The sequence below is a fragment of the Rattus rattus genome, chromosome 10, assembly GCF_011064425.1.
Source record: "Rattus rattus isolate New Zealand chromosome 10, Rrattus_CSIRO_v1, whole genome shotgun sequence".
In the NCBI taxonomy this organism is placed as follows: Eukaryota; Metazoa; Chordata; class Mammalia; order Rodentia; family Muridae; genus Rattus; species Rattus rattus.
Window position 1 is genome coordinate 3317694 of NC_046163.1, and position 23337 is coordinate 3341030.

The 23337-nt window shown below is 53.9% G+C and overlaps 1 protein-coding gene and 1 non-coding gene across 2 annotated transcripts; both read left to right on the top strand.

Moving 5' to 3' along the window:
- The first annotated feature begins 661 nt into the window (after positions 1–661).
- On the top strand, positions 662–20027 carry Cntn2 (contactin 2). The gene is made up of 22 exons (XM_032914805.1): positions 662–907; positions 4997–5141; positions 5256–5431; positions 5633–5728; positions 6041–6250; positions 6525–6624; positions 7547–7722; positions 8048–8184; positions 8844–8973; positions 10456–10606; positions 10703–10830; positions 11060–11235; positions 11701–11821; positions 12287–12445; positions 12744–12893; positions 14794–14864; positions 15139–15373; positions 15633–15745; positions 16703–16889; positions 17152–17264; positions 17598–17766; positions 18164–20027. Exons 1-22 carry the CDS (start codon positions 832–834, stop codon positions 18265–18267), a joined length of 3123 nt encoding a protein of 1040 aa, XP_032770696.1. The 5' UTR covers positions 662–831; the 3' UTR covers positions 18268–20027.
- Positions 2830–2936, top strand: LOC116911882. The gene has a single exon (XR_004389396.1). It is a non-coding gene; the product is annotated as a U6 spliceosomal RNA (small nuclear RNA).
- Positions 20028–23337: the final 3310 nt, after the last annotated feature.

The following is a 23337-nucleotide window of genomic DNA, read 5'->3' on the forward strand; positions in this document are numbered from 1 at the left end:
TCTCCCAAGCTGCTGTTCTGCTCCCTGTGACCCAACCAGACTGACTTTACCAAGTCTCTGCTACCCAGCATAAGACGGAGGCTCCTCTGAGGGTTGCCTTAAGGTTTGTCGTCCAGAAAAGCTGCTGGACCACTGACCCAGGTGGTGGGAGTGTGGCTGATAGGACCAAGGTCATGACTCCATTCAAAACACCTAGGTGCCTTACCTGGGCACCACTGGCTGAAGCAGAGCTAAGTCATGAACCTTCCCTTACTTTGAGAAAATCAGTCCTGGTTCAGAGACTGTGCAGCTCCAGAAGGGTTTCATGGCCCCCATACGGGAAGAAGAGCAGAAAGAGAGTTGTCTTGATCCCCAGGTACCAGAGGAAAATGTCCTTAGCTCCTCACCCAGGCAAAGGCCCGGCTCTCTCAGGGCTTCCCCTGACACAGAGGGCTCACTGCTCACCGTTGCAAGCAAGCGGGCAGGTGGGTTCTTGCCTCCCAATTAGTTCCGCTTTCACTTCCTGATCAGCACCTGCTGGCTGGAGGGAGGGGCACCAGGCAGAACCAGACTCCCAGGGGGCGCGGGAGGCACTCAGCGCTGGAACAGCTCCATGGTAATAGCCAAGCCCCTCCCTCCTCTGGGACCAGAGGAAGATGAGTGCTCGCTCGCTCCGCAGCCCAGGCAGGAGAGCAAGTTCCTCACCAGATGTGCCTGCAGCTGGGAGGGGCGCCCCACAGCTCAGCGCCCTCATCCTCTCTCCTTAGGTGTGCTTCAGTCTCCAGTTGACTCTCCCGGAGCAGAGCTGCGGCTCCTCTCTTCTGGACTCTGCCTCTGCCTGAAAGACCCACCATGGGGAAACCCGCCAGGAAAAAGGCAAGCTCGCTGCTGCTGGTGCTGGCCACAGTGGCCCTGGTCTCCTCTCCAGGTAAGAGCAGCTGATTATAGGGTTAAATTATTATTATCACTTTGGTGGCAATTCTTCTGCATTGCTGAGGCCATTTCCTTGCTGAAGTCTTCCCATGCACAGTCTTGCCTTACATTTGAAGTGGGAAGAAAGCAAACGAATCTTTACCATGTTGAAGGTGAAGAAAAACATGACCCAGAGAGGCTGAGTGCTTTACCCTGTGTCACACAGCATGGTGTGGCACAGCCAGATCTCCATGCTACCCATTAGAGATGTGGCCTCTAGTAGAACTTCACTGCACAGTGTGGTAGGCATCGCCAAGTGGGACTCATGAGCTAACGTGAATCAAATGAAAATGATGCCTTCAGCCTACTTGCCACATGCAAAGTGCTCTATGGGACACCTCCATCATATCTGGACATTTTTCCTAAAGAAAGCTCCAGGATCCTGGACCCGAGGGGGCAGCAGCGAGACCATAGAATGCCGAGGGGCTTCCTTAAGGGAATGGGGATGGGTCGGGTGGAGAGCAACCAGATGAGGCAGAGCAGGGTTACTGACAGAGGGTCCAGTCTCCATGGTACTGTCCATGCTCAGACCAGAGATGGGAAGCAGCTGCCAGAAGGCAGGGAAGGGAACAAGCAGAGCTGGAGAGTTCCCGCCCTGGAGCTGGGTGTCTCCGGGGCTTGCGGCTGAGGGGCCGGCTGGCTACTATTTGGCTGGGTCTGGGTTCCAAATTCAAATCAACAGGAGTCTCTATTGCCCCAGTGAGCTCCAAGGGAGAAGGAGCACCCACCCCGCAGCCCTGAAGATTAGGCCACACCTTTTGCCCATGACCCTTCAAGACAGCCATACTCTGTCTCTGCTGGCATCAGAGGCTCTCCCCAGGTCCCTGATGCTCTAATCCAGCCTGCACCCAGGGTGCTTCCTGGGGGCGGCTGAGAAGTGGCCATCCCCACCAGACTGGCGGAATGGCTAAGGTGGGAGGCTCTGACCGCACAGAACGAGATGCTGTATCAGTCTACCGTGGGGAGAGAGGAGGTGGATGAATCTAGATGTCCCCCCTCCTGCCTCCACCTCCTCCGGTATCCATCCACTTCCTGCTCTCGACTCCCATTGAGAAAGGCCAGAGGAGAGGGTCCTCAGCAACCCCTCTCTTGGAACCCACTCCTGTCGGGAGCACGAGGTGTGAGCACCCCTCGGGGAATTCCAACCCAAATCATCAGAGGGCAATTGCCAAAGGCCCAGGGCCAGGACCTGGGCTGCTATCTCCCAGTGTGACCCGATTCTAGTTCTGCTCCTCGCTGAGACCTGGCGAGTGCTTCTCTGTTCTTGGCTTGCTCACCTGCTCCTGGAAGAGATCTCTGGACCGCTCGCTCACGCCCCAGGGCAAGGCAAGGCACAGCATCTTCCCTCACGGAGCATCTCTCTGGCTCCTTTCTTCCACTGCAATGCCTCATGTCTTTACTGGGGAAAAAAAAAGTAACAGAGGCAGAGAATAAGGGCATTTGGAGCAGGGAACGTGTGTGGCCATACGTGCTCAGCTGTACGTATGGCTGCATAGGCAGGTCTGTCTGCAGCTGTGGGGTAGTGTGGCCTGTGTGAGCGTCTGTGGCCAGACCCAGCTGTGGGGTGCAGGTGTGAGTGAGGCACAGCTTGGACCTCGAGGCCCTCACCTCCAGCTCCTTTCAGAAGCGTTTCTTTCACCCCAGATTCCTGGGTCTCACTCCCAGAACTTCTGACTTTTTTCAGGCCTTCAGGGTGGGGCCAGGACCTCAGAGGGTGCCCAAAACCTGAAGTCAGAAATCATAGCCACCGTGGTTAAAAATATCGGCTGCAAGGTGCGGCTGGATGAGGGTAGACTTCTCCTTTGCTATGAGGTGCAGAAAGTTATTAAACTCTCCTAAGGGTTAGGATCCACGTCGGAGAGATAAGAAGCACCGCCTGTGCTCGCTTCGGCAGCACGTATACTAAAATCGGAACCATACAGAGAAGATTAGCATGGCCCCTGCACAGGGATGACACACAAATTTAAAAATCTAATTAAAAAGAAAAGAAAGTGAAAAATACTTCATTCGCCATGAATAAGCTATTAGCAAAGAGAAAAGGAAGAAGCACCTCCCTTCTTAGGCACTTTGAGAAAGGATTTGGAGTGTGCTATCGGGCAGCTGTATAAGCAAACGGACCGACTGTGCAATTCTGCTCATGGCTTAATTATTATCAGTGAGGAGAGCCATGCTTGAGTACATGCATATGGGATGGGCAGGCGGGCTATGGGCAGCTGGGCCTCCCCATACAGAAGTGTGTGCAGATGCATATCTGGCCATTTGATTGGCGTAGAGAGACATCTGTATACGAACATATGTGTGATAAGAGAACATTGTGCCGGTGAGACACGGAGGGGTGTACATGTGGAGACTGGGCTGAGTGTAAGGGTGTGCGTGTGGCTGAGTGTAGAAGGAAAAGCTTTTTTCTGAGAAGAAAGACACTCTCTTCAAGTCCCACCGTGCCCAGGCCCCGCTCTGCCACCTCCCACCTCCCACCTCCCAGACTGAGTTTCTGGAAGCTGCTACTGTACAAGGTTGTAAGGTGGTTCCCAGCAGCCTCTCCATCCCTCCTCCTCCTCCCTCCCACCCTCCCCCTCCCCTCTCTCCAGGTGGTCCCAGCTGGGACCGGGTCCCTACCCTCCACCATCATCATTAACTCCGGATTAAGCTGGGCTTTGCAGGGGGAGATGATGCAGTCGCTGTCACGCGCCACCTCTGAGGCCCCAGGCAGCAGTAGGGGAGAGTGACAAGCAGCTGGGGGGGAGGGGTGGGCGGCACAAACAGGACTCCAGGGAAGCCCTCGGCAGACCATTCTGCAAGTCCTGCCTGCCGCCTCATTCCTCATTCAGAGGGCTGCTTAGCAGATGCCCGGACTCCCAAGAGGCCAGAGCTGGCCCTCAGTTGCGGCAGAGGGACCACGCTCGCTCGGAGGAGGGCTGGCAGCTGGATGTGCCCAGAAAGAAGGCACTAATTGGTTAATGGAGTTCCCTCTTCCCATCCCCCACCGGACAAGGAAGGTCTGAAATCAGCTGCAGGAGAGATTGGAGCCAATTAGGGGGCCCGGCTCCCACCTGATCCCGCAGTGGTGGAGCCCCCCACTGTGCCTATCTGGGTGTAAAGTACTGTCCAGTCCCCTGCCTGCTGACCCTGTGCTGGAGAGACAGGACAAAGCAAGCAAAGCAAGGAAGGCCAGGGCTGAGACAGTGCCGGGAAAGGCAGGTGTGAAACCCATTTGCTAAGCAGCACCTCTTGCCCAACACAGATCGGCCCCTCTGACCATTGGGCCTCTTTCCTGAGACAGGACACAGTTCATAAAACTGCTGCCGTTCGACCTGCTAACAACACAGCCAGTGTCCCCAGTTGGGTCTGACAGCCAGTTGCGGAGTTTGTATCCTGTGCCAGGCCCTCCCTATTTTCTACTGTTAGACCCTGTTGTGGAAGTGAATTTCATAGGAAAACATCAGATCGATATCCAAGGAGGTCTATAGCTTGCCCAAGGTAATATAGCCAATAGGAGACCCAGCCCAGGCCCCCGGATGAGCACTTTTCACTGGACTACACTGCCCTCCGGAGAGCACTGGACTCCAGGAACACATAACATCCTTTGCCCCTGTTCCCTGCCGGTGACTTCTCACGTGCCACAGCTGTACAATGTTTCCTGAGAGTCTCACTGAATCTTGTCCCTAAAGCACTCTGCAACATGGCGCCCTGTACTGTCTGTCTTCTGTTTCCTTCCCTGGGCTGCAAAGCCCTTCAAAGAAAGGGACTGTGTGTCTGGTTCATTTTCACAGACCTGTTCCAGGTATACAGCAAGTGCCTAATAAGTGACTGTTGGTAGATGAGTGAATATGCTAGGTAGATTGATGGGGCCTGCCCAGCCTGTTTAATTTAAATTAAATTTAAATTATGGTTCCTTAGACACATTCCAAACCCTCAACAGCCACAAGTGGCCCATGGCCACCTACTGGGCAACACAGGAAAGGATGCATCCCCACTAAGTTCTGCCCTTGACCTTGGACTTTGCCTCAGACATGGAGCTATAGTGGTTGGTACCCTCTGTTTGCAGGATGGAGTTTTGCCCAGGGAACCCCAGCTACCTTTGGACCCATCTTCGAAGAGCAACCCGTTGGCCTGCTATTCCCAGAGGAGTCTGCAGAGGATCAGGTGACACTGGCGTGCCGCGCCCGTGCTAGCCCTCCAGCCACCTACAGGTAAGGCCCCAGCCATGAGTGCTGGGAGGCCCCCGGGCAGCCATATAGGCTTCCTTTACATCAGTCTTACCCATTTGGTCCTGAACTCCCATTCCCACTCTCACCCCCCTACAGGTGGAAGATGAATGGCACGGATATGAACCTGGAACCTGGCTCCCGTCACCAGCTGATGGGGGGCAACCTGGTCATCATGAGCCCCACCAAGACACAGGATGCTGGTGTCTACCAGTGCCTAGCCTCCAACCCAGTAGGCACTGTGGTCAGCAAGGAGGCTGTCCTCCGCTTCGGCTGTGAGATCCGTGGGAGCCAAGATGTTGGGTGTGGGGAGATGGGGCCAGGAGAAGGTGCCCAGGAAGGACAGGTGGTGGCAGCCTCGAGCCAGGCTTTCCTGCCAGCAAATGGCGTGCTAGCAACTGCTCCTTTCCCATGGAGGAGGAACTGGGGAGCTGCATGCTAGGAGACGGTGCCTGAGCCCTGTTCTCCATCTCCAGTTCTACAGGAATTCTCCAAGGAGGAGAGAGACCCCGTGAAAACTCATGAGGGCTGGGGGGTGATGCTGCCCTGTAACCCGCCTGCCCATTACCCAGGTAAGTGGGGATCCTGGACCAGCACAAGACTGGGAGGGGGAGTGTACTAGAAAGGACTTCTCTGGAGAGGAAAATCAGAACAAGAGGTAGCAAGTCTTTAAATGGTTCTGCAATTTCCTAGCTGGACTGAGAGTGTGTTCACAGTCCCTAGCTTGCATTGTGAGGAGAGAGCTGAAGTCATCTCTTCCCTCTACACCCCCAGCCCTTGTTTAGAGCTGCAAGCTCTCATGAGGAGACAGAGTTCGCAGCATGTTTGGGGTCCTGCCCAGATCGCCTGTGATCCCTTGTTTCCTCACACTCCTTTTTCTCTAGGTTTGTCCTACCGCTGGCTCCTCAACGAGTTCCCCAACTTCATCCCAACGGATGGGCGGCACTTCGTGTCCCAGACCACAGGAAACCTGTACATCGCCCGGACCAATGCCTCAGACCTGGGCAACTACTCTTGTCTGGCTACCAGCCACATGGACTTCTCCACCAAGAGTGTCTTCAGCAAATTCGCGCAGCTCAACCTGGCTGCGGAAGGTCAGGATCTAGGGTAATGGAGGGGGCTGAAAGAGTCCACAGGGCTTTGGGGAAATGGTCTTCCACCAGGCCTAAGAACTGCAGCTCAGCGTGTATGAGGCCCGGCTGCCAGGTCTCAGACCCTTGCCCCAGGCCCCCACGGGAAAGGGAATATTTGGAGATTCCAAACATTTATTTGGAGATTCGTGAGCTTTGGAAGGCACGGGCCCTACACAAAGCACCTCCCTGGAGTCCTTTGTGTGTGATTCACACAACCTCTCTCTCCGTCCCCCAGATCCCCGACTCTTCGCTCCCAGTATCAAAGCCCGGTTCCCCCCGGAGACCTACGCACTGGTTGGGCAGCAAGTCACCCTGGAGTGCTTTGCCTTTGGGAAGTAAGTACCAGAGGGACCAGAGTGCCCTGGCCCAGGTAGGCTTTCATTTCAAAGCCCCTCAAGAGTAGATGGGATCCCAGAATGAGAGAGAACAAAGTCAGTAGACTAACAGAGTCCTGGGCACAAAGCAGGCATCACCCACTACCTATAAAACAAGTTCACCAGTGAGACATCACACACAAGGGCTTTATAGGCACAAGGGAGTCGAGTGGTCCTCCCAACAGTAAATGAGAGCCCTGGGCAGTTTGAGGAGCACCCAGAGCTAGCAGCAGAAAACACAGTGTGAGCCATCCTGCTGGCTCACAGGTCAGCTTCAACACTTGCTGGCTGGGAGATCTCGGGCAAACCACCTAACATCTCAGACTCAGCTCTATGACTGATAGGCGGACGGTGCCTGCCCTGTAGGGTTGTTACAAAGATCAGATGAGTCAATGGATACCAGCCCCTGAGAGTGGTGCTTGGCGTTTTAACAGGCGTGGCATGAATGTTACATTAGGCATGAATTGCAACAAAAAGACTTGCTTCCCTTCCTTGCTCTCCAGGAAAAGGGACCCACTAGGACAGGTCTCCTTGGCTACTGCTATGTGGGAAGTTACCGAGCTTCCAGGGAACATACAAAGGAGCATCCGGCAGGGGAACATGTCAACCCCTGGACCCATTGGTTCCCTGGCCCATTTTAATATACAAATTACTAGTAACTGAAGTGCCTCGGAAAAGCAGGATATTAGTAAAAGGGACCCATAAAAGCCTATGTTCCTAGTCTTGTTAGTGCCCTCTTCCGGTCTGTCCCTTCCCAAACAGGAGTCCCCTTCACCTTGTCCAGTGCTTCAGGATGTCCCACGAGTGTGAGCATAGGCTCTATGGACACACAAGGAACATGCTCAGCTCAGCTCATCCCCTCTGGCTCTTTCTCCCCTGTCAGTCCCGTTCCCCGGATCAAGTGGCGCAAAGTGGATGGTTCCTTGTCCCCTCAGTGGGCCACAGCTGAACCCACCCTGCAGATCCCCAGCGTGAGCTTTGAAGACGAGGGTACCTATGAATGTGAGGCAGAGAATTCCAAGGGTCGTGACACCGTCCAGGGACGCATCATCGTGCAAGGTACAGAGCTGGAGACTCCTCCCCCTTCCCTGAGGAAACAGCGGGGAAAATCCAAGAGACTGGGGGGCCTCTTGCTAGAGACTTCTGACCCTTCCCAGGACTACTAAGCATAGTTGGAGAATCCTTCTCAGAGCTTAGCAGGGGCATACAAAAAGCACACAAGTCTTTCAAAAGATTTAGTTGCTAAAGCGGCGGCTGGCACAACCATAGACTGTCAGTTCCCTGCCCCCATTTCTTTGTCCTTTCTATCCCAGAATACCAACAGCGCCCTCTGCTGTCACTTACAAGTACTGCAGCCGTATAATCCCCTGTTTCTCCCCCACAGCTCAGCCTGAGTGGCTAAAGGTGATCTCAGACACAGAGGCCGACATTGGCTCCAACTTACGTTGGGGCTGTGCAGCAGCAGGCAAACCCCGGCCCATGGTGCGCTGGCTGAGAAACGGGGAACCTCTGGCCTCCCAGGTACGAAACCAGGGCTTCCTCCCACGCGACCACCCTCTTCTGTTGCCTGACCCTCTTACCCTGCTGGGCCTTGGGAAGTTCTGGTGTTTCTTCTCATGGAGAGACACATGGCCACAGGTGGGTCACCTAGGTAGCATCCCAGATCTGGGATCCCACCATCAACCAGGGATGTATGTGATCCTAAACCTAGCCTCCAGGAGACCTAAAGTACCAGGCAATCCTGAAGTTGGCCTATATTCATAAGCCCTCATTGTGAGGATTGTTAGCTTACAGCTCTGCAACACACCACACCACTATCACTACCACACCATCACCATCACGATTACCATCACCATCACCACCATCATCACCATCACCACCATCACCACCATCACCACCATCATCACCATCACCACCACCTCCACCACCATCACCACCACCTCCTCCACCACCACCACCTCCATCACCACCATCACCACCACCACCACCATCACCACCACCTCCACCACCACCACCACCACCATCACCACCATCACCACCACCACCACCACCACCACCACCACCACCACCACCACCACCACCACCACCACCACCACCACCACCACCACCACCACCCCCTGGTCCCTTCCTGTCCTCCTATGATCCTGATCTCCCTGCCCTACCTTGGCTCTTCTGCACAGAACCGGGTGGAGGTCTCGGCTGGGGACCTGCGATTCTCTAAGCTGAGCCTGGAGGACTCTGGCATGTACCAGTGTGTGGCTGAAAACAAGCATGGCACCATCTATGCCAGTGCTGAGCTGGCTGTACAAGGTAAAGGGTCCAGGGGGCAGGGACAGCCCTGGAGCACGAAGGCTGTGTCCGGCTGGGTCTGAGCTTTTGCTTCTCCAAACACATGCTCACACGCACGTGCGCTGACATGCACGGATACATTCTCTTTTGTTTGCCAATGGCCCCCGGGTAGCACCAGTTTCAAGACACAGAGAGTTCTCCAAAGACGTGTCTGAATAAAGCCAACACTCGCTGCAGTGAGAAGATCTGATCTCTATTTAACCTAACTCCTTACGTTCTGTGGCTGTGGCAAGTTACCTGAGTCTCTGCCTCAGTTTCCAGATTTAAAAATCAAGTGTCCTTGAACACTGCTCTGAGGGGAGGTGAAATTCAAAGGGTGAAATGCTGCAGGCTTGGCATTTTGACCAGGACAAGAAACACCAGCCACCTGAGCTTACAAGGCATGGTTCCTCTGCTGTAAGAGGAACACAGGAAGCCTTCATTAAGTCTAATACAGCTCAACAAAGACTTTTTTATTTTATTTGTACGAATGCCTGTATTTGAATGTATATCACATTATAAGAGTCAGAAGGAAGTGTTGATTCTCCTGAAACTGGAGTTACAGACGGTTGTGGGCCACCATTGAGCTCTGGAAATTAAACTCAGGTCCCCTGTAAGGGTGGTCCATGCTGACCCACTGAGCCATCTCTCCAGCCCCAAGACTCATTCTTTCATTCATTTATTCAACCAATACTCAACATCTTCTGAGGAACGAACACAAAAGATCTCCTTATTGTACAAGAATAGAGGGAGAGGAACAGATTAAGACAAAATTCATTCCAGATAACCCTAAAAGTATGGTATTAAAAAAATCCAGTATAGCAGTGGTTCTGAGGTGAACCAGTTATCTAACTGGGGTGAAGAGTGGGGGTCAGGAAAGACTCTCTGAGGAAGTCACGTTTGGACTGTGACCTGAAGGAGACGGACTTGTAAAAATCTGAGGGAGTTTGACGTAATTTATGTATGCAGACACAAAGATACTAAAGGAGGAACGACTTGGCAACTTCAGAGGGTTAAAAGGAAAGTTGAGGGGCGGTGGAGGCGGAGAGATGAGTCATCAGTTAAGAGCACTGGCTCCTCTCGGAGAAGGACTGTGGTTCCGTTCCCAGTACCCACGTGGTGGCTCACAGCTACCTGTAATTCCAGTTCCAGAGACTCTGACGCCCTCTTCTGGTCTCCTCAGGCACTGCATGCAGGTGGTACACAGGCATCCGTGCGGGCAAAACACCCACGCACGTAAAGCAAAAGGAAACAAATCTTTAAAAGAAGAAGGGAAAATTGAAAGCAAGACAGGTGGTTGGAGTGTGTGTGAGGGACGAGTGGAGCAGGAGGTGATGATGCAGGGGAAGACGAGTTCTAGAGATGTTGCTGCCACTTGAGAAGTTGGTCTCTAGCAGCCATCTTAATTGAGGTGGCTGGGTAGATACCTTGAGGGTGAGTGTTTGACTACCCCGTCTCCTGCAGCTCTGGCCCCAGACTTCAGGCAGAACCCTGTGAGACGGCTGATCCCTGCAGCTCGAGGCGGAGAGATCAGCATCCTGTGCCAGCCTCGCGCAGCTCCAAAAGCTACAATACTTTGGAGCAAGGGTACTGAGATTTTGGGGAACAGTACCAGGTAGGTTCCGTGTGCCGCAGCCAAGATGGCTTCTTAGGGGCCAGTCCCCTTCCAATGACCACGGTGTTGACTAGATCTCTTCTGTCCTTGCTGCAGAGTGACTGTCACTTCCGATGGCACCTTGATCATCAGAAACATCAGCCGATCGGATGAAGGCAAATATACCTGCTTTGCTGAGAACTTCATGGGCAAAGCCAACAGTACCGGGATCCTGTCCGTGCGAGGTAAGGACCGTGGTGTGTTCGGACCCGGGCTCAGCTGCTGGGATGCTGTCTGCCAACCATCCGCTCTTGGCTCCCTATGCCTCTACTTTCAAGGCTACCTCAGAATCCTGTTTCTCCTGGGACCACCTCTGGCCAGCCTCCAGAATCTGGCTGCTCACAAATAGGCCAGAGGCTCGTTCCTTCCTGGGACTTTCCCAGAGCCCTGTTTTGTCGCTGTTTTGCTCTGCAGATGCAACCAAGATCACTCTGGCTCCCTCCAGTGCTGACATCAACGTGGGTGACAACCTGACCCTACAGTGTCATGCCTCGCACGACCCCACTATGGACCTCACGTTCACCTGGACCCTGGATGATTTCCCTATTGACTTCGATAAGCCTGGAGGTCACTACCGGAGAGCCAGTGCGGTAAGGCCTGAGGCCTCATAAGTCTCCCTCCTTCCCGATAAGCCGGGGTACCTGAGATGGCCTCAGCCATCACCACCTTCAGGCTCTCCAAAGTTTCCCTTGACCCCCGAGGCCATGCCGGGAAAGATCATCCTAGGACCCACAGCTGCATCCTGCATCCGCCCAAGGACCACCCTTCTAAGCTAGAATCAAGCTTTAGCATTCCAAGTGCCCCAGGAGATTCTCTCTGCTACCGTCCCTCTCCCCCAGTACAAATGCCGTCATTAACTTGCCTCACGAAGGCTGTCTTATGGGACACATTTTAATGTTCAGTGGTGCCAAGTAGCTCATTCTTCCCACTGAATGGATAGGAACACTGAGGCACAGAGTCAGGGAGGGAATCCAGGCTCCGTTTTGTCTTGTAGCCTATTGTATGAGTCAGGGTTTCCTCCTAACTCTTCATACCTTGCTGTTCCCTGTGCCCAGAAGGAGACCATTGGGGACCTGACTATCCTCAACGCCCAGCTACGCCATGGAGGGAAGTACGCATGCATGGCCCAGACTGTGGTAGATGGTACATCCAAGGAGGCCACAGTCCTGGTCCGAGGTAATGGAAATCAGCCGCCCAGTTCTCAGGGAGGTTCTAGGCTTCCTTTCTCTCCCCACCTCTCTCCCCTCCCTGAAAGCTGACAGAAGCCACAGAGATGGACACATCTGGTTAGTGCCCGTGTAGTTCTTTGTGGGGTCTGAAGGAGTAGACTATTTCTTCCAAGCCATACTCAAGAATGAACACGTACCCCAAACACCCCCAAGACTTTGCCTCAGGAGCTCAGGAGTTCCGGTTTCAGTGCAGGGGAAAATCTGTGTAAGTGCAGGACAGCCTCTGTAAGTCTTCAAATCTGAGACACTCCTCACTGTTCTCTGTCCCCATCCTCTGGCCTCCCACCCAATCCCTCCGGCCCTCCGATGCCCCGTCTAGACATTGAGTCAGCCCAAGCTGAGTCTAGGATTAAACTGACTCAAATTGGGAGCTGCCCACTTCTGACCCAGTGTGCTCTGCCTCTTGGTACAGGTCCCCCAGGTCCCCCAGGGGGTGTGGTGGTGAGAGACATCGGAGACACGACCGTTCAGCTGAGCTGGAGTCGTGGCTTTGACAACCACAGCCCCATTGCCAAGTACACGCTGCAAGCTCGTACTCCACCCTCGGGGAAATGGAAGCAGGTTCGGACCAGTAAGTATGAGGCACCACGTGGAGAGGGAGGCTGGAGGTGGCAGCCTTGGTCTGTGCCCTTGAAGCCTTTGAGGATTGTTGCTAGAGAATGCAGTCATGCTCAGCATGTGTGGGGTGAGGGGCACACAGCGTTGGCAAAGGCCCTGTGGCATCAGAGCTCACTAGCTTTTCAAAGGGTAATCGAGGGCTTAGCGTATGATTGGACCAGGATGAGGACAGAGCCCACAAGATCACGTGGGCCCAGAACCTGCCCTCATCATAAATGGACGCTAGCCGCTAACTGCCTGGGACCTTGCAGATCCTGTGAATATCGAGGGTAATGCCGAGACTGCCCAGGTGCTGGGTCTCATGCCTTGGATGGACTATGAGTTTCGGGTTTCAGCTAGCAACATCTTGGGCACTGGGGAGCCCAGCGGGCCTTCCAGCAAAATCCGCACCAAGGAAGCAGGTGAGTGTCTGGGGTTCTAAAGAGAACTCACTACAAAGGGAACCCCAGCAGAGGGAGCTTCAGTGGTGGGGGCAGCTCCAGCAGAAGGGGCTACAGCGCCGGGGTGGGGTGGGGGTGGGAAGGTGGGGAGAGTCCCAGCAGAAGGAGCTCCAGCGCGGAAGGGGAGAAGGGGTGGAGGGTTGGGGGGGCAAAGCGGGGGAAGTCCCAGCAGAGGGCGCTCCAGCGGAATGAGCTTCAGTGGGGGGCAGCTCCAGCGGAATGAGCTCCAGCGGGGGAGAGGAAAGAAGGGGTGGGGGATGGGAGTGGGGGGGGCGAGTGGGGGAGTCCTAGCAGAGGGCGCTCCAGCAGAGGAAGAGGAAACAAAATCCCAATCTGTTTACCAGGCCTGGGCTCCCTGGTGTATAGGGGGAAAGATGAAAAGTTAAGAGGCAAACCCGCTGCTTGCACAGACTGCCTGATCCCAACCGCTTGCTGAAGAGCACGCCTACAGGCAGATCCGTAGTCATTGTTTTCGGCTAAGTATTTAAAACCAGAAGAGCTGATTCGAACAAGAGAAGAAGGTCGCACTGGGGGAGCCTCATCTTGAACCTAGGACAAGAACTTTGAGTCGTATTTTAAGTGCACACAAACTTCAGAAATCAGCTAATGGGGAAGGTGTCTGTGTGCGTGTGTACACTCGTGTGGGCGTTTACACACATGTGCCATGCAGGGGGCTAGAGAGGCAGGCAGACTCCAGGCCCTCCTTAGCTGTGTATCAGTGGAGCAGGAGCCATGATGATCTTGCCTGTGACCATCAGTGAAAGCTCACCTTTGTCAGTGCAGGGGAGAGCATGAGGAGGGAACCAGGAAGGGCACAGGGGTGGCCTTCACCTGCCCAGAGGCACCTGCTATGCTCTGACCATTCCCAGCAGAGGGCCTGGGATCACACAAGAGCATCATGGTCAGGATCCTGTCCCCCTCCTTCTATCCAGCCAGACCTGTGCTTGTGTGTGGTGGAGGGTCCACCTCCATGTCTCCTACCTGATCCAGGTTCACTCTCCAGGCTCTGGAATCACTCGACATTTTAATCTGGCATCCATCTGGAGTAGAAAATTCCAGAAGGCATGCTTTCTGGCTGAGCTTGTCAGGGATGTGGGGTGAGAGGGGTCTCTTTGGTTCTAGCATCTCAGAAACCAGTGAGCACAGACAAGCACAGTGCAAAGGGGAGAGTGAGGATCTTTAAAGTTGTAAGAGCGGATGTGACGTTCACGTCTAGCTGGGTGGGCTATGTGTTAGCCGCTGTGTGAACTCTGGACAAGTTGCTTAACTGCCCTGGCCCTCGGGGAGCTGATGGAAGCCGTCATTGTGTTTATCAGTCTTGTTTAATACTAAAGACAGGGAGATTCAACCTATCGAGAGAGAGAGAGAGAGAGAGAGAGAGAGAGAGAGAGAGAGAGAGAGAGAGAGATCAGTAAAATAACTTTGGAATACTCTCTAACAAAATTGGTTGTTTTGTTGATGTTTGCATTAACTGCCATTCAAAATTTCTTTTTCCCATCAACTAAAGCAAAGTGGTCTCTGGTTTTAGCTAAGCCAACAGGGGTAAGGACAACATATAAGAGTAGCCATTCCATGCTGCTGGCCTCACATTTAAATCCTTCTATTTTCACCTTGACAGAGACATCATCATCTTCACAGAGAGTATAATCAGGGCCCAGAAAGGTTAAATGGCTAGGCAGAGGAAGCACAGAAAAAATGGAAATTTTTCTCAGGCTGGTCTGACTCCCAACTCGTGCACAGGGCTATGGGAAGATAAATTAGGACACCCCACCTAAGATGATCTCCAGGCACAGGCTGGGAGATTTCCCCCCCCACTTTCTGCCCATTAACATGACACGTTTGTGTTCCTTGACCCTGACAGTCCCCTCAGTGGCACCATCGGGACTCAGTGGAGGGGGAGGAGCCCCTGGAGAGCTCATCATCAACTGGACTGTAAGTGGGCGGTATCTTGCCTCTCGGGAGTCATGCTCCCTTTCCCTCCCATAATATAGTCTGTCTCCAGACACAGTGGCAGCAACACAAAGGACTGCTGAAGTCTCACTTGGAAGCTGGCAGCTTCCCTCCCTCCCCTCTCCTCCCCGCGAATCCTTTGGGGAGGCGCGGACATCCCAGGGCCACTGGTCTGGGTGAAGACTGGGTGGAGTCAGATGGATGGGTAGGGACTCGTACCCACGACCCCTGGCCCATGCCATGCTCTTGCCCTCAGCCCATGTCACGGGAGTACCAGAACGGAGACGGCTTCGGCTACCTGCTGTCCTTCCGCAGGCAAGGCAGCTCCAGCTGGCAGACCGCCCGGGTGCCTGGCGCTGATGCCCAGTACTTCGTCTACAGCAATGACAGCATCCAGCCCTACACACCCTTTGAGGTCAAGATCCGAAGCTACAATCGCCGGGGGGATGGGCCCGAGAGCCTCACTGCGTTAGTGTACTCAGCAGAGGAAGGTGGGCTGTGGGGCCTGGGGCCTGGCCCTCCTTGACTCCCTGGCACAGGGAAGGAGAGGGGATGCCCTATGGGAGGAGAAGCAAGCCTGAGGTGCACGTGTATCCCCTGGGCTTCATCCTGAGCTCTGAGCTTCATCTTGGGCCCTGGGATTCCCCCATCCCAATCCTAAGCAGATACAGTCCTAGTCAGGGTCAGTCACTCTGTGGGATACAGAGGTATCTCGGTAACAACGTATGCCCATTCTTTATTGGTCCCTAGAGCCCAGGGTGGCCCCTGCCAAGGTCTGGGCCAAGGGGTCCTCATCCTCAGAGATGAACGTGAGCTGGGAACCTGTGCTACAAGACATGAACGGCATTCTCCTGGGATATGAGGTGAGCACCAACTGGGGCCGGAAAGAGGCAGGGCTAGGCTTTCCAGAGTAAGTGGGAACAGCTGAGAGCTTACAGTCATTCCTCCTGGGATCACTGATTCCTCATTGAGAGGATCAAGAGGGAAGGAAGACGGAAAAACCCAGGCCCAATATTGTGAGAGAGAGAGAGAGCCTGCTATCAGGCTGTGGTTCCCAGGGTTGGTTCCTGATTTAATTTAGCACAATAGGTCAGACAGACCACTGGGAGAAGAAGCTAGTTCCACTTTTTTTTTTTTTTTTTATTAACTTGAGTATTTCTTATATACATTTGAGTGTTATTCCCTTTCCCGGTTTCGGGCAAACATCCCCCTCCCCCTCCCCTTCCTTATGGGGTGTCCCCTTCCCACCTCCCCCATTGCCCGCCCCGCTAGTTCCCTCTTAACCCTTGATTAAAGACTATTAAGGTCTGATAGTCCACTGGTGACTGGAGTTGTGTTTACTGGGCACTGAGCGTAGAGCTATTTTGCAAGCACACATGTGTACCAAGCAGCACTGGAGTGAATGAGATGAACATCACATTGAGAGCCAGGGATCTGGCTCTGGGGATCTGAAGTGTAGGAGGCAGAGGCATCCACGGGTCTGCAGTAGACCCTGGCACTCCATTGGTACTAGAATGAGCTTGCTGAGCATGGCCTAAGTGATAGGGGGAAGCTTTGGAAGGCTTAAGGATGACAATAGATAGGCCTTTCTCACCTCTGTTCATCTCTCCACCTATTTCCTCTTTCCTCCTATATCCCAGACAGCTTCCTGGGAGTAGACACTGTTGAATAGCCATAGATGCAGGCCTCACAGTCACATGACCATGCTTTCTGGGTCACCTGACTAGTGTGCAGGTTATCAAACTAGTGTTTACCAGGAAACCAGCCAGAGTAAGAGAGAAGCATGGAGACTGTGTAGTCAAAAGCTTTGCTCCCTTTAGATTCGCTACTGGAAAGCCGGGGACAACGAAGCAGCCGCTGACCGAGTGAGGACAGCAGGGCTAGACACCAGTGCCCGAGTCACTGGCCTGAACCCCAACACCAAATACCACGTAACCGTGAGGGCCTACAACCGGGCCGGCACTGGACCCGCTAGCCCTTCAGCTGATGCCATGACCGTAAAGCCCCGTGAGTGCCAAGGGTGGGGAAAGGCATGTGTCATGAGGTAGGGACTGTTCCTGCCACATGGTCAGCACCAGGCAGAAGCAGGTTGGAGGACCTACTGAACATGATCATGGCCTCTCCTCAGAGGCCATGTCTGGGTTTGCATAGTGACAGATTGTTCTGAGAATTCCTTCCATATGGGTGGGCATCAGAGAGGGACCAGCTAGTGGTAAAGGGTGGCTATGGAAACATGCAGCAGTGTCTCCAATCCCCCCTCCCCCGGCAGCGCCACGGAGACCTCCTGGCAACATCTCCTGGACTTTCTCAAGCTCCAGTCTCAGCCTTAAGTGGGACCCTGTGGTTCCTCTCCGAAATGAATCTACGGTCACTGGTTACAAGGTAAGAAAGGGCACACAGGCCTGCCCCAAGGAGAAACGGTTCCCATCTTTCCAGTGGTCATGGAGACCTACAATCCCTTAGCAATGTAGCATCTGGGGCTGGGAGAGACGTGAAGCACTGGGGCTCTGGGTAGTTCACAGTAGCATGATAGAAACTGTAAAAACAGGTCCACGGTACGGCTGCATAAAGGGCAGGGCAGGGATGGGCTGGGGGGTCAGCTGCTGGCACACTTACCTCCCACCAGTGAGCAGTTTAGCCAACAAGCAACTGAAGGAGGCAAGAAGGACCTCTTGAGGGTCCAGGAGGCTGTATCTGGAAACTTCTACCCCACAGATGCTGTATCAGAATGACTTGCACCCAACTCCTACGCTCCATCTCACCAGCAAGAACTGGATAGAAATACCAGTACCCGAAGACATTGGCCACGCTCTGGTACAGATTCGAACCACAGGGCCTGGAGGGGATGGGATCCCAGCAGAAGTCCACATTGTGAGAAATGGAGGTAACTGCCCCTCCCTTCCCCTTCCACCTATCCCCTTCAGTGGTATTGGTCCACCAGATACTAGTCAAGGAATTGTCCCCAAGAGCCAACTCTAACCTAGACCGCACCCCCCCATAAGGAGGAAGGAAAAGGCAGGCAATGAATAGTGCCCGTGCCACTGTCCCCTCCCTACCCTAGAGCTATCCCAAGGTACAGGAGGGAGTGCACCTCTTTTAGGGAATGCAAGGGGCTGGAGACCCAGAGTGAAGGCCAATGCTGCATGGGTAAAGCCGAGAACACCACTGGTCCTCAGCTCTAAGGCCTCTGTATGACTTTCCTCCAGAGGCCTCTGGGTTCCTTTGCAAGGGTAGGGCTGGGAGGCTCACTTGGCCAACACCGTTCTTGCTGCTGGTTCCAGGCACAAGCATGATGGTGGAGAGCGCCGCCGCCCGCCCTGCCCATCCCGGACCTGCGTTCTCCTGCATGGTGATATTGATGCTCGCTGGCTACCAGAAGCTCTGATCTCAACACTGCCCGCCACGCCCAAGCTGGACACCCACCCTAACAGACACAGCGGCTGACCACAGCCCCCCTCCAAAGGTGGTCCAACACTGTGCCTGAGTGTGGTTGGCTTAGACACCTACTCCCAACAGTACCCTTTATGTAGGAGGTAGGATATTCCTATTCTGCCACAGGATAGAACCATGCGAGGAAATTTTCTTTAAGTCAAGAGGCACTGGGCAGTGACTTCCATGATAATAGTACTAGGCCTAATGCCTGGACCCCTTGGGGTCCTGGTCAAAAGGAACGGGCCTTTGATTAAGCAGATGGCCCTTTGGGGCCACAAGTGGGCACTGCCATCTGAGATCAGAGTACCAGGCCCAGCAGGAACATGGGCAGCAGTGGGCTATCGTTTTCCCTCTATGAAGCAGAGGGACCTCTTCTAGTCCTCGCTGGAGAAGCACCATGGTTAGTCCCAACATGGTTTTCCATGACACCCTGGCAGTCCCGCTTCCTCAGTAGCCAAGGACAAGGCCCTGGGTTACTGGGGATAGAAGCTCAAAAGGGTTGAGAGGCTACCCCACCCAATGGAAAGGGGCACCAGCCTAAGGCCCATTCGCCATCTTGGTGGCACTGCCCTCTCAGCCAGCACTGCCAAGCCAATCCTGTCATCCTCCAGATGGAATGGCGGAGTGACAGGGCCACTTCAGGTGGCTATGTGACTAAAGGGCTTGCCTCGAGGAGTTGCCTTGCCTCATCAAGATGCTTCCTTCATGGACCCTCCAGGGTACGGGCAGGAGATGTCCATCTGAATGCTACTCTCTTCCCTTCAGCTCTGCTGCAAACTTGTGCCTGCCTCCACCTCCCACAACTGCAGGCCCCAGAAATCAGCTCTCAACACAGCATCCATTCTTTGTCCTGGGATAGAGAGGCATCCGAGAAGGGCCAGCATCAAAGTGGCCCTGCCTGCTTCCAGGAATATCCTCCATCACCTGGCCACACCTGCTCCCCAGAACTGCCTGGACTACTCTCTTGAGTCCCCACAAGAAAAAGGGTTAATAAGGGGGGGTGGCCTGACTTGAGTTCTGGGTAGTTACCAGGGATAGACCAGACTACGGGAGCTGAAGAAGCCTTATAACTTGACTTATCCGTACCCTACACTTAACAGACGAGGAAATGGAGGTGCAGAAAGGGTTAGGGACTTCATGGGGGTCACATGGTCTGTAAGGACAAGGCATGGTCAGCACAGGTCTCCTCCCCACCTGTGGGAGGCTCTGTAGAGGGAGGGAGGATGTTGAGCAGTCACAGTCTGTCCTCTAGGACTCTGGAGGAGGAGCCCTCTGCTTCAAGAGGTTCTGGCTGGTGAGATGGACGAATGAGCTCTGACCAAGGCACAAGCAGATTCCAGGAGTCAATGGCCTGGGGCAGCCTTCTGCTGGGAACTCCGCAGGGAGCACTGGCTGGAAGCCTCTCAGGCTCGCTCATTTCAAGAAGAGGCCAAAGCAAGGACAGAGTTCCTTAGACCAGGACCCAGCAGCAGCACGACCAGAAAACCCCAGTGTCCACGCCCTCAGCCCACGGGAGCAGAGCAGGCATTTCAAGATGCACTTGCCCTGCTGCTCCTTAGGCCATTTCTGTAGTTTACAGTTAGAGCTCTATTTTGTTATGGGTTTTTAAACTTCAAGCCTTGCTCTGTTTTTCTGGGCGGGTTTATGTTATGTATTTACCCACTACAATTTTTTAAAGATGTACACTCACGTACCTTTCCCCTACCACCTCCACACCTTGCCCTAGCTAAGGACTTCTTCCCTGGAGCTGATCAAACCCATCCTCTTCTGCTCCCAGCACCCCAAGTATAAGGGTGCCAGGGGCTTAGTCACACGATCCTTCTCCCTCACGTGCACCCCCGAGTCGGCCTAGCATCCCTCCCCATCCTATGCTGGCTGGGATTTGGCTCAGGCCTAGCCCTGGGAAACCCTAGAAAGGGGCACCTGAAACCTTCCACGGTTTACCTATTTCTCACTGCCTTGGGCTTCAGGAGGGGTGCTAGAGAAACGGGTTTCTAGTGGTTGGGCAGGGAGAACTGGTCTGGCACTGAACCTAGTTAGGGAGGTGGGAGGCTGCAGCCCCTAAGCTTTTCTTCTAATGAGGTCTATGAAAAGCAGGCAAGCCGCTGGGAGGACCAAGAAGAGGAAAACCTTAGCCCTGGGCAGGTAGCATTTGCTGTGGGGAGGTGAAGCTGTGCTAGCAGCTTGGGGCTTCCAGTAGAGTGTTAGCTAAGGTGTAAGGAGAACATGCATGACTCGCCAAGATGTGAGCTTGTAAATGAGCAAAAGGTCTCTTGCTGAGGGAACTTGGATGGACCTTAGTGGCTTGGAAGGGAGGGCTAGATCAAATTGCCCCTCAGAGTCCCATCCTGGCCAAGGGTCCTTTGACTTCTGTACAGGTTGGGGGAGCTGTTGGACTGGCCCCTGCTGTGGTCACGACTGTTAGAGATTCTACCCACTCACAGTGAGGTGAAAGGGACAGCCACAACCAAGCGTTCTGTCTGGGTTTAACAGGCAGGTGCTGCCCGAGGGCTAGGGACAAAGCTACCTATAAAAACCTCCTGAGGGACTGGGAGGTGCCCTCTGTCAGTACAAGGGCTCAGCCACCACACGGAGCTATCCGCTCATTGCCACCTGATGGTGCCAACAAGTGAGAGTGGTTCTGCTATCCAGGGCAGCGGGCAACCCAGACAGTAGGGGAGTAGGGAGGCGATGGGGCAGGAAGGAGAAGCTCGACAACGAACAGGAGAGAATGAAGCCAAGGTCGGAAAAGCCTTCAGGAATAAGGAAGGGGCTTCTTTTGGGTAATCGTTAAGGTATTTCCAGTATTCTTTCCGATCTTGTTTGGGTGACGGCCTGACTAGAGGAGCAGGAAGTGCTGAGTCCTTTCTTAGACTCCAAATGCCCAGCACAGGGACGCCGTAGAGTAGTATCTGCTATGCCCCCAGCAGCTGGTTTAAAAGCCATCGGTGGGAATTGATCCACAGAACCGTCCTTACGAAGTAGTGCCTTTCCCAGTGCCATCCTAGCCTGCACTCTAGCCAAGAGCTCAGCGTGGCTAGCCAAGCTGTCCTCCCCTCCCGCCTCTCCCAGCAACACAGGCACCTTTTCTTTTTCTAGTCGTCAGATAGCCAGTAGGACTGCCAGGGGGACAGCAGTATCCTCACACCTGTTACGAACCCCCGAGTGTGGTGTTTGGTCTTGCTAGCTGGGACCATACTTTGCCAGGGAGTCTCCAAGTGGAAGTAAGAGGGACCCTAAAGGACTTCAAGATGCTCACTGGGAAAGGTGCTGGTAGCTAGGGGTGGAGTGTACCTCTCGAACCTGTATGTGGTCCCAGGATTTGGGAAAGCGGGGCATTAAAGAAAACAGAGAAGAGAGAGAGACACAGAGAGAGAGACAGAGAGAGACAGAGAGAGAGAGACAGAGAGAGAGAGACACACACACACATACACAGAGAGAGACACACAGAGAGAGAGAGAGAGAGAGAGAGAGAGAGAGAGAGAGAGAGAGAGAGAGAGAGAGTATCAAACAGCTCTGTTCAGAGCCCCGGGTAGCCTCAGAAGCCTAGGGCCCTTAGTTTCTTTAGAGGAGACTCAATCCGTGCGCCTTGGCACCAGATACCTCCAAATCAGCCCCCATTTCAGAGCCTGCATAGCTCTGAGCTCAGGGCTTCACTGGACCACTGATGACCGTTCTTGTTTAGATGCAGCTCCTTCCCCCCAGCCCACTGTTCGCTCTTGTAGTAGCTATTTATTGACTGGTAGCAAGCAGTTCTTAAATAAAGATGTCTTCTCGACCTGCCCAGGCAGCTGACAGCAGCTGCGCATCTCACCTCACTGAAGCCTGGGCCTGTTGCTCAGCCAGTACATCCGCCCCTCACATGGCCAGCTGAGGAAGCTGTGGACGCACACGGTCCACACCGTTTCCTCCAACCGGAGGGAACAGACAGGCCGGGAGACGTGCAGGCTGGCAGAGGCCAAGCACTGCTGGCCTCCTGAGAAGGTTTCACCTAATGGTGGTCAACGAGCTGGAGCTGGGTGGCTCGAGGGGTGGAGCCACTTCCAGGTCCTCTGATTTCAGTGCATTTGAAGTGTTGACTCCCTGGTCCCAAAGGAGAGTCCCCCCCCATGAAGAGATTAACGTCCCTAACTGGTAAGGAGGCGATCATCACCTCTGTTGTTTGATCAGGGTGGCACAAAGTGGTGAAACTCCTAGTCAATTCCAGCCTTGACACTCTCCTATCAGACTCCCGTTACAGCTAAGCACACGCAGGGGCACATGCAAGCAGTCCCAGTTCGGCTCTCACTGTCAAGTATGTAGGACACGTGTTGTGTCCCAGTTTTTTTGGGGGTTTGTATTTCTTGTTTGTTTTTTGGACGGAGGCCACTCTGGTCAATGCATAGCTTTCTGACCAGAGCCCTTCCAACATGGCGGGTAGTCCACACAGACTTCAGTCTTTTAGTCACCTTCCACCTTCCCGGGGCACTTAAACACAAGAGTCAGGGAACCGAATTGAGGGGGGTTTCCTGCTGCAACCAGAGCCAGGCAGATGCTAAGCAGGATCTTGCAGAGTTGCTCTGGCTGGCCATGAGCTCACTATGTAGCCTAGACTAGCCTCAGTCTCCGGAGTAGCTGGGATTACAGGGATATGTCACCTCGACCAGCCCTACACTGTTGTCTTTACAAAGCCCATCTGAAAGTCTTTTGTTCTCCACTTTGCTCAATGGCTTCAAATCCTGAGTCAAAATTCAAGAGCCCAAGGCACAGAGAGGCGGCTATCAAGAAGAGCTAAGCCACCTTAGGCTTGACTACTGGTCTGCAACAGAATGCTGGCAAGGTGTTAAATGGTTGGTCCTAGGTGGTTTCCATCTACAAAACGTGAAGCAGGAGCCTTCATCAGTGTTACCAAGTTCCTTGCAGAGAGACAGAATCTGTCTGTCACAGACCCCTTTACACGGCAGACTGCCTAGGACTGAATGACACAACAGTCCCCCAAACCAGCATTTCAGTTACAAAACAGCTTACCTCAGGGGATTTCCCT

What these genes read in the sequence shown, in the direction of transcription:
- Cntn2 (XM_032914805.1), top strand. Translation starts at nt 832, where the DNA reads ATGGGGAAACCCGCCAGGAAAAAGGCAAGCTCGCTGCTGCTGGTGCTG. An exon ending in ATTTTGGGGAACAGTACCAG is followed by an intron (nt 10,607 to 10,702) that starts GTAGGTTCCGTG and finishes TCCTTGCTGCAG; the next exon opens with AGTGACTGTCACTTCCGATG. An exon ending in AGTGTACTCAGCAGAGGAAG is followed by an intron (nt 15,374 to 15,632) that starts GTGGGCTGTGGG and finishes ATTGGTCCCTAG; the next exon opens with AGCCCAGGGTGGCCCCTGCC.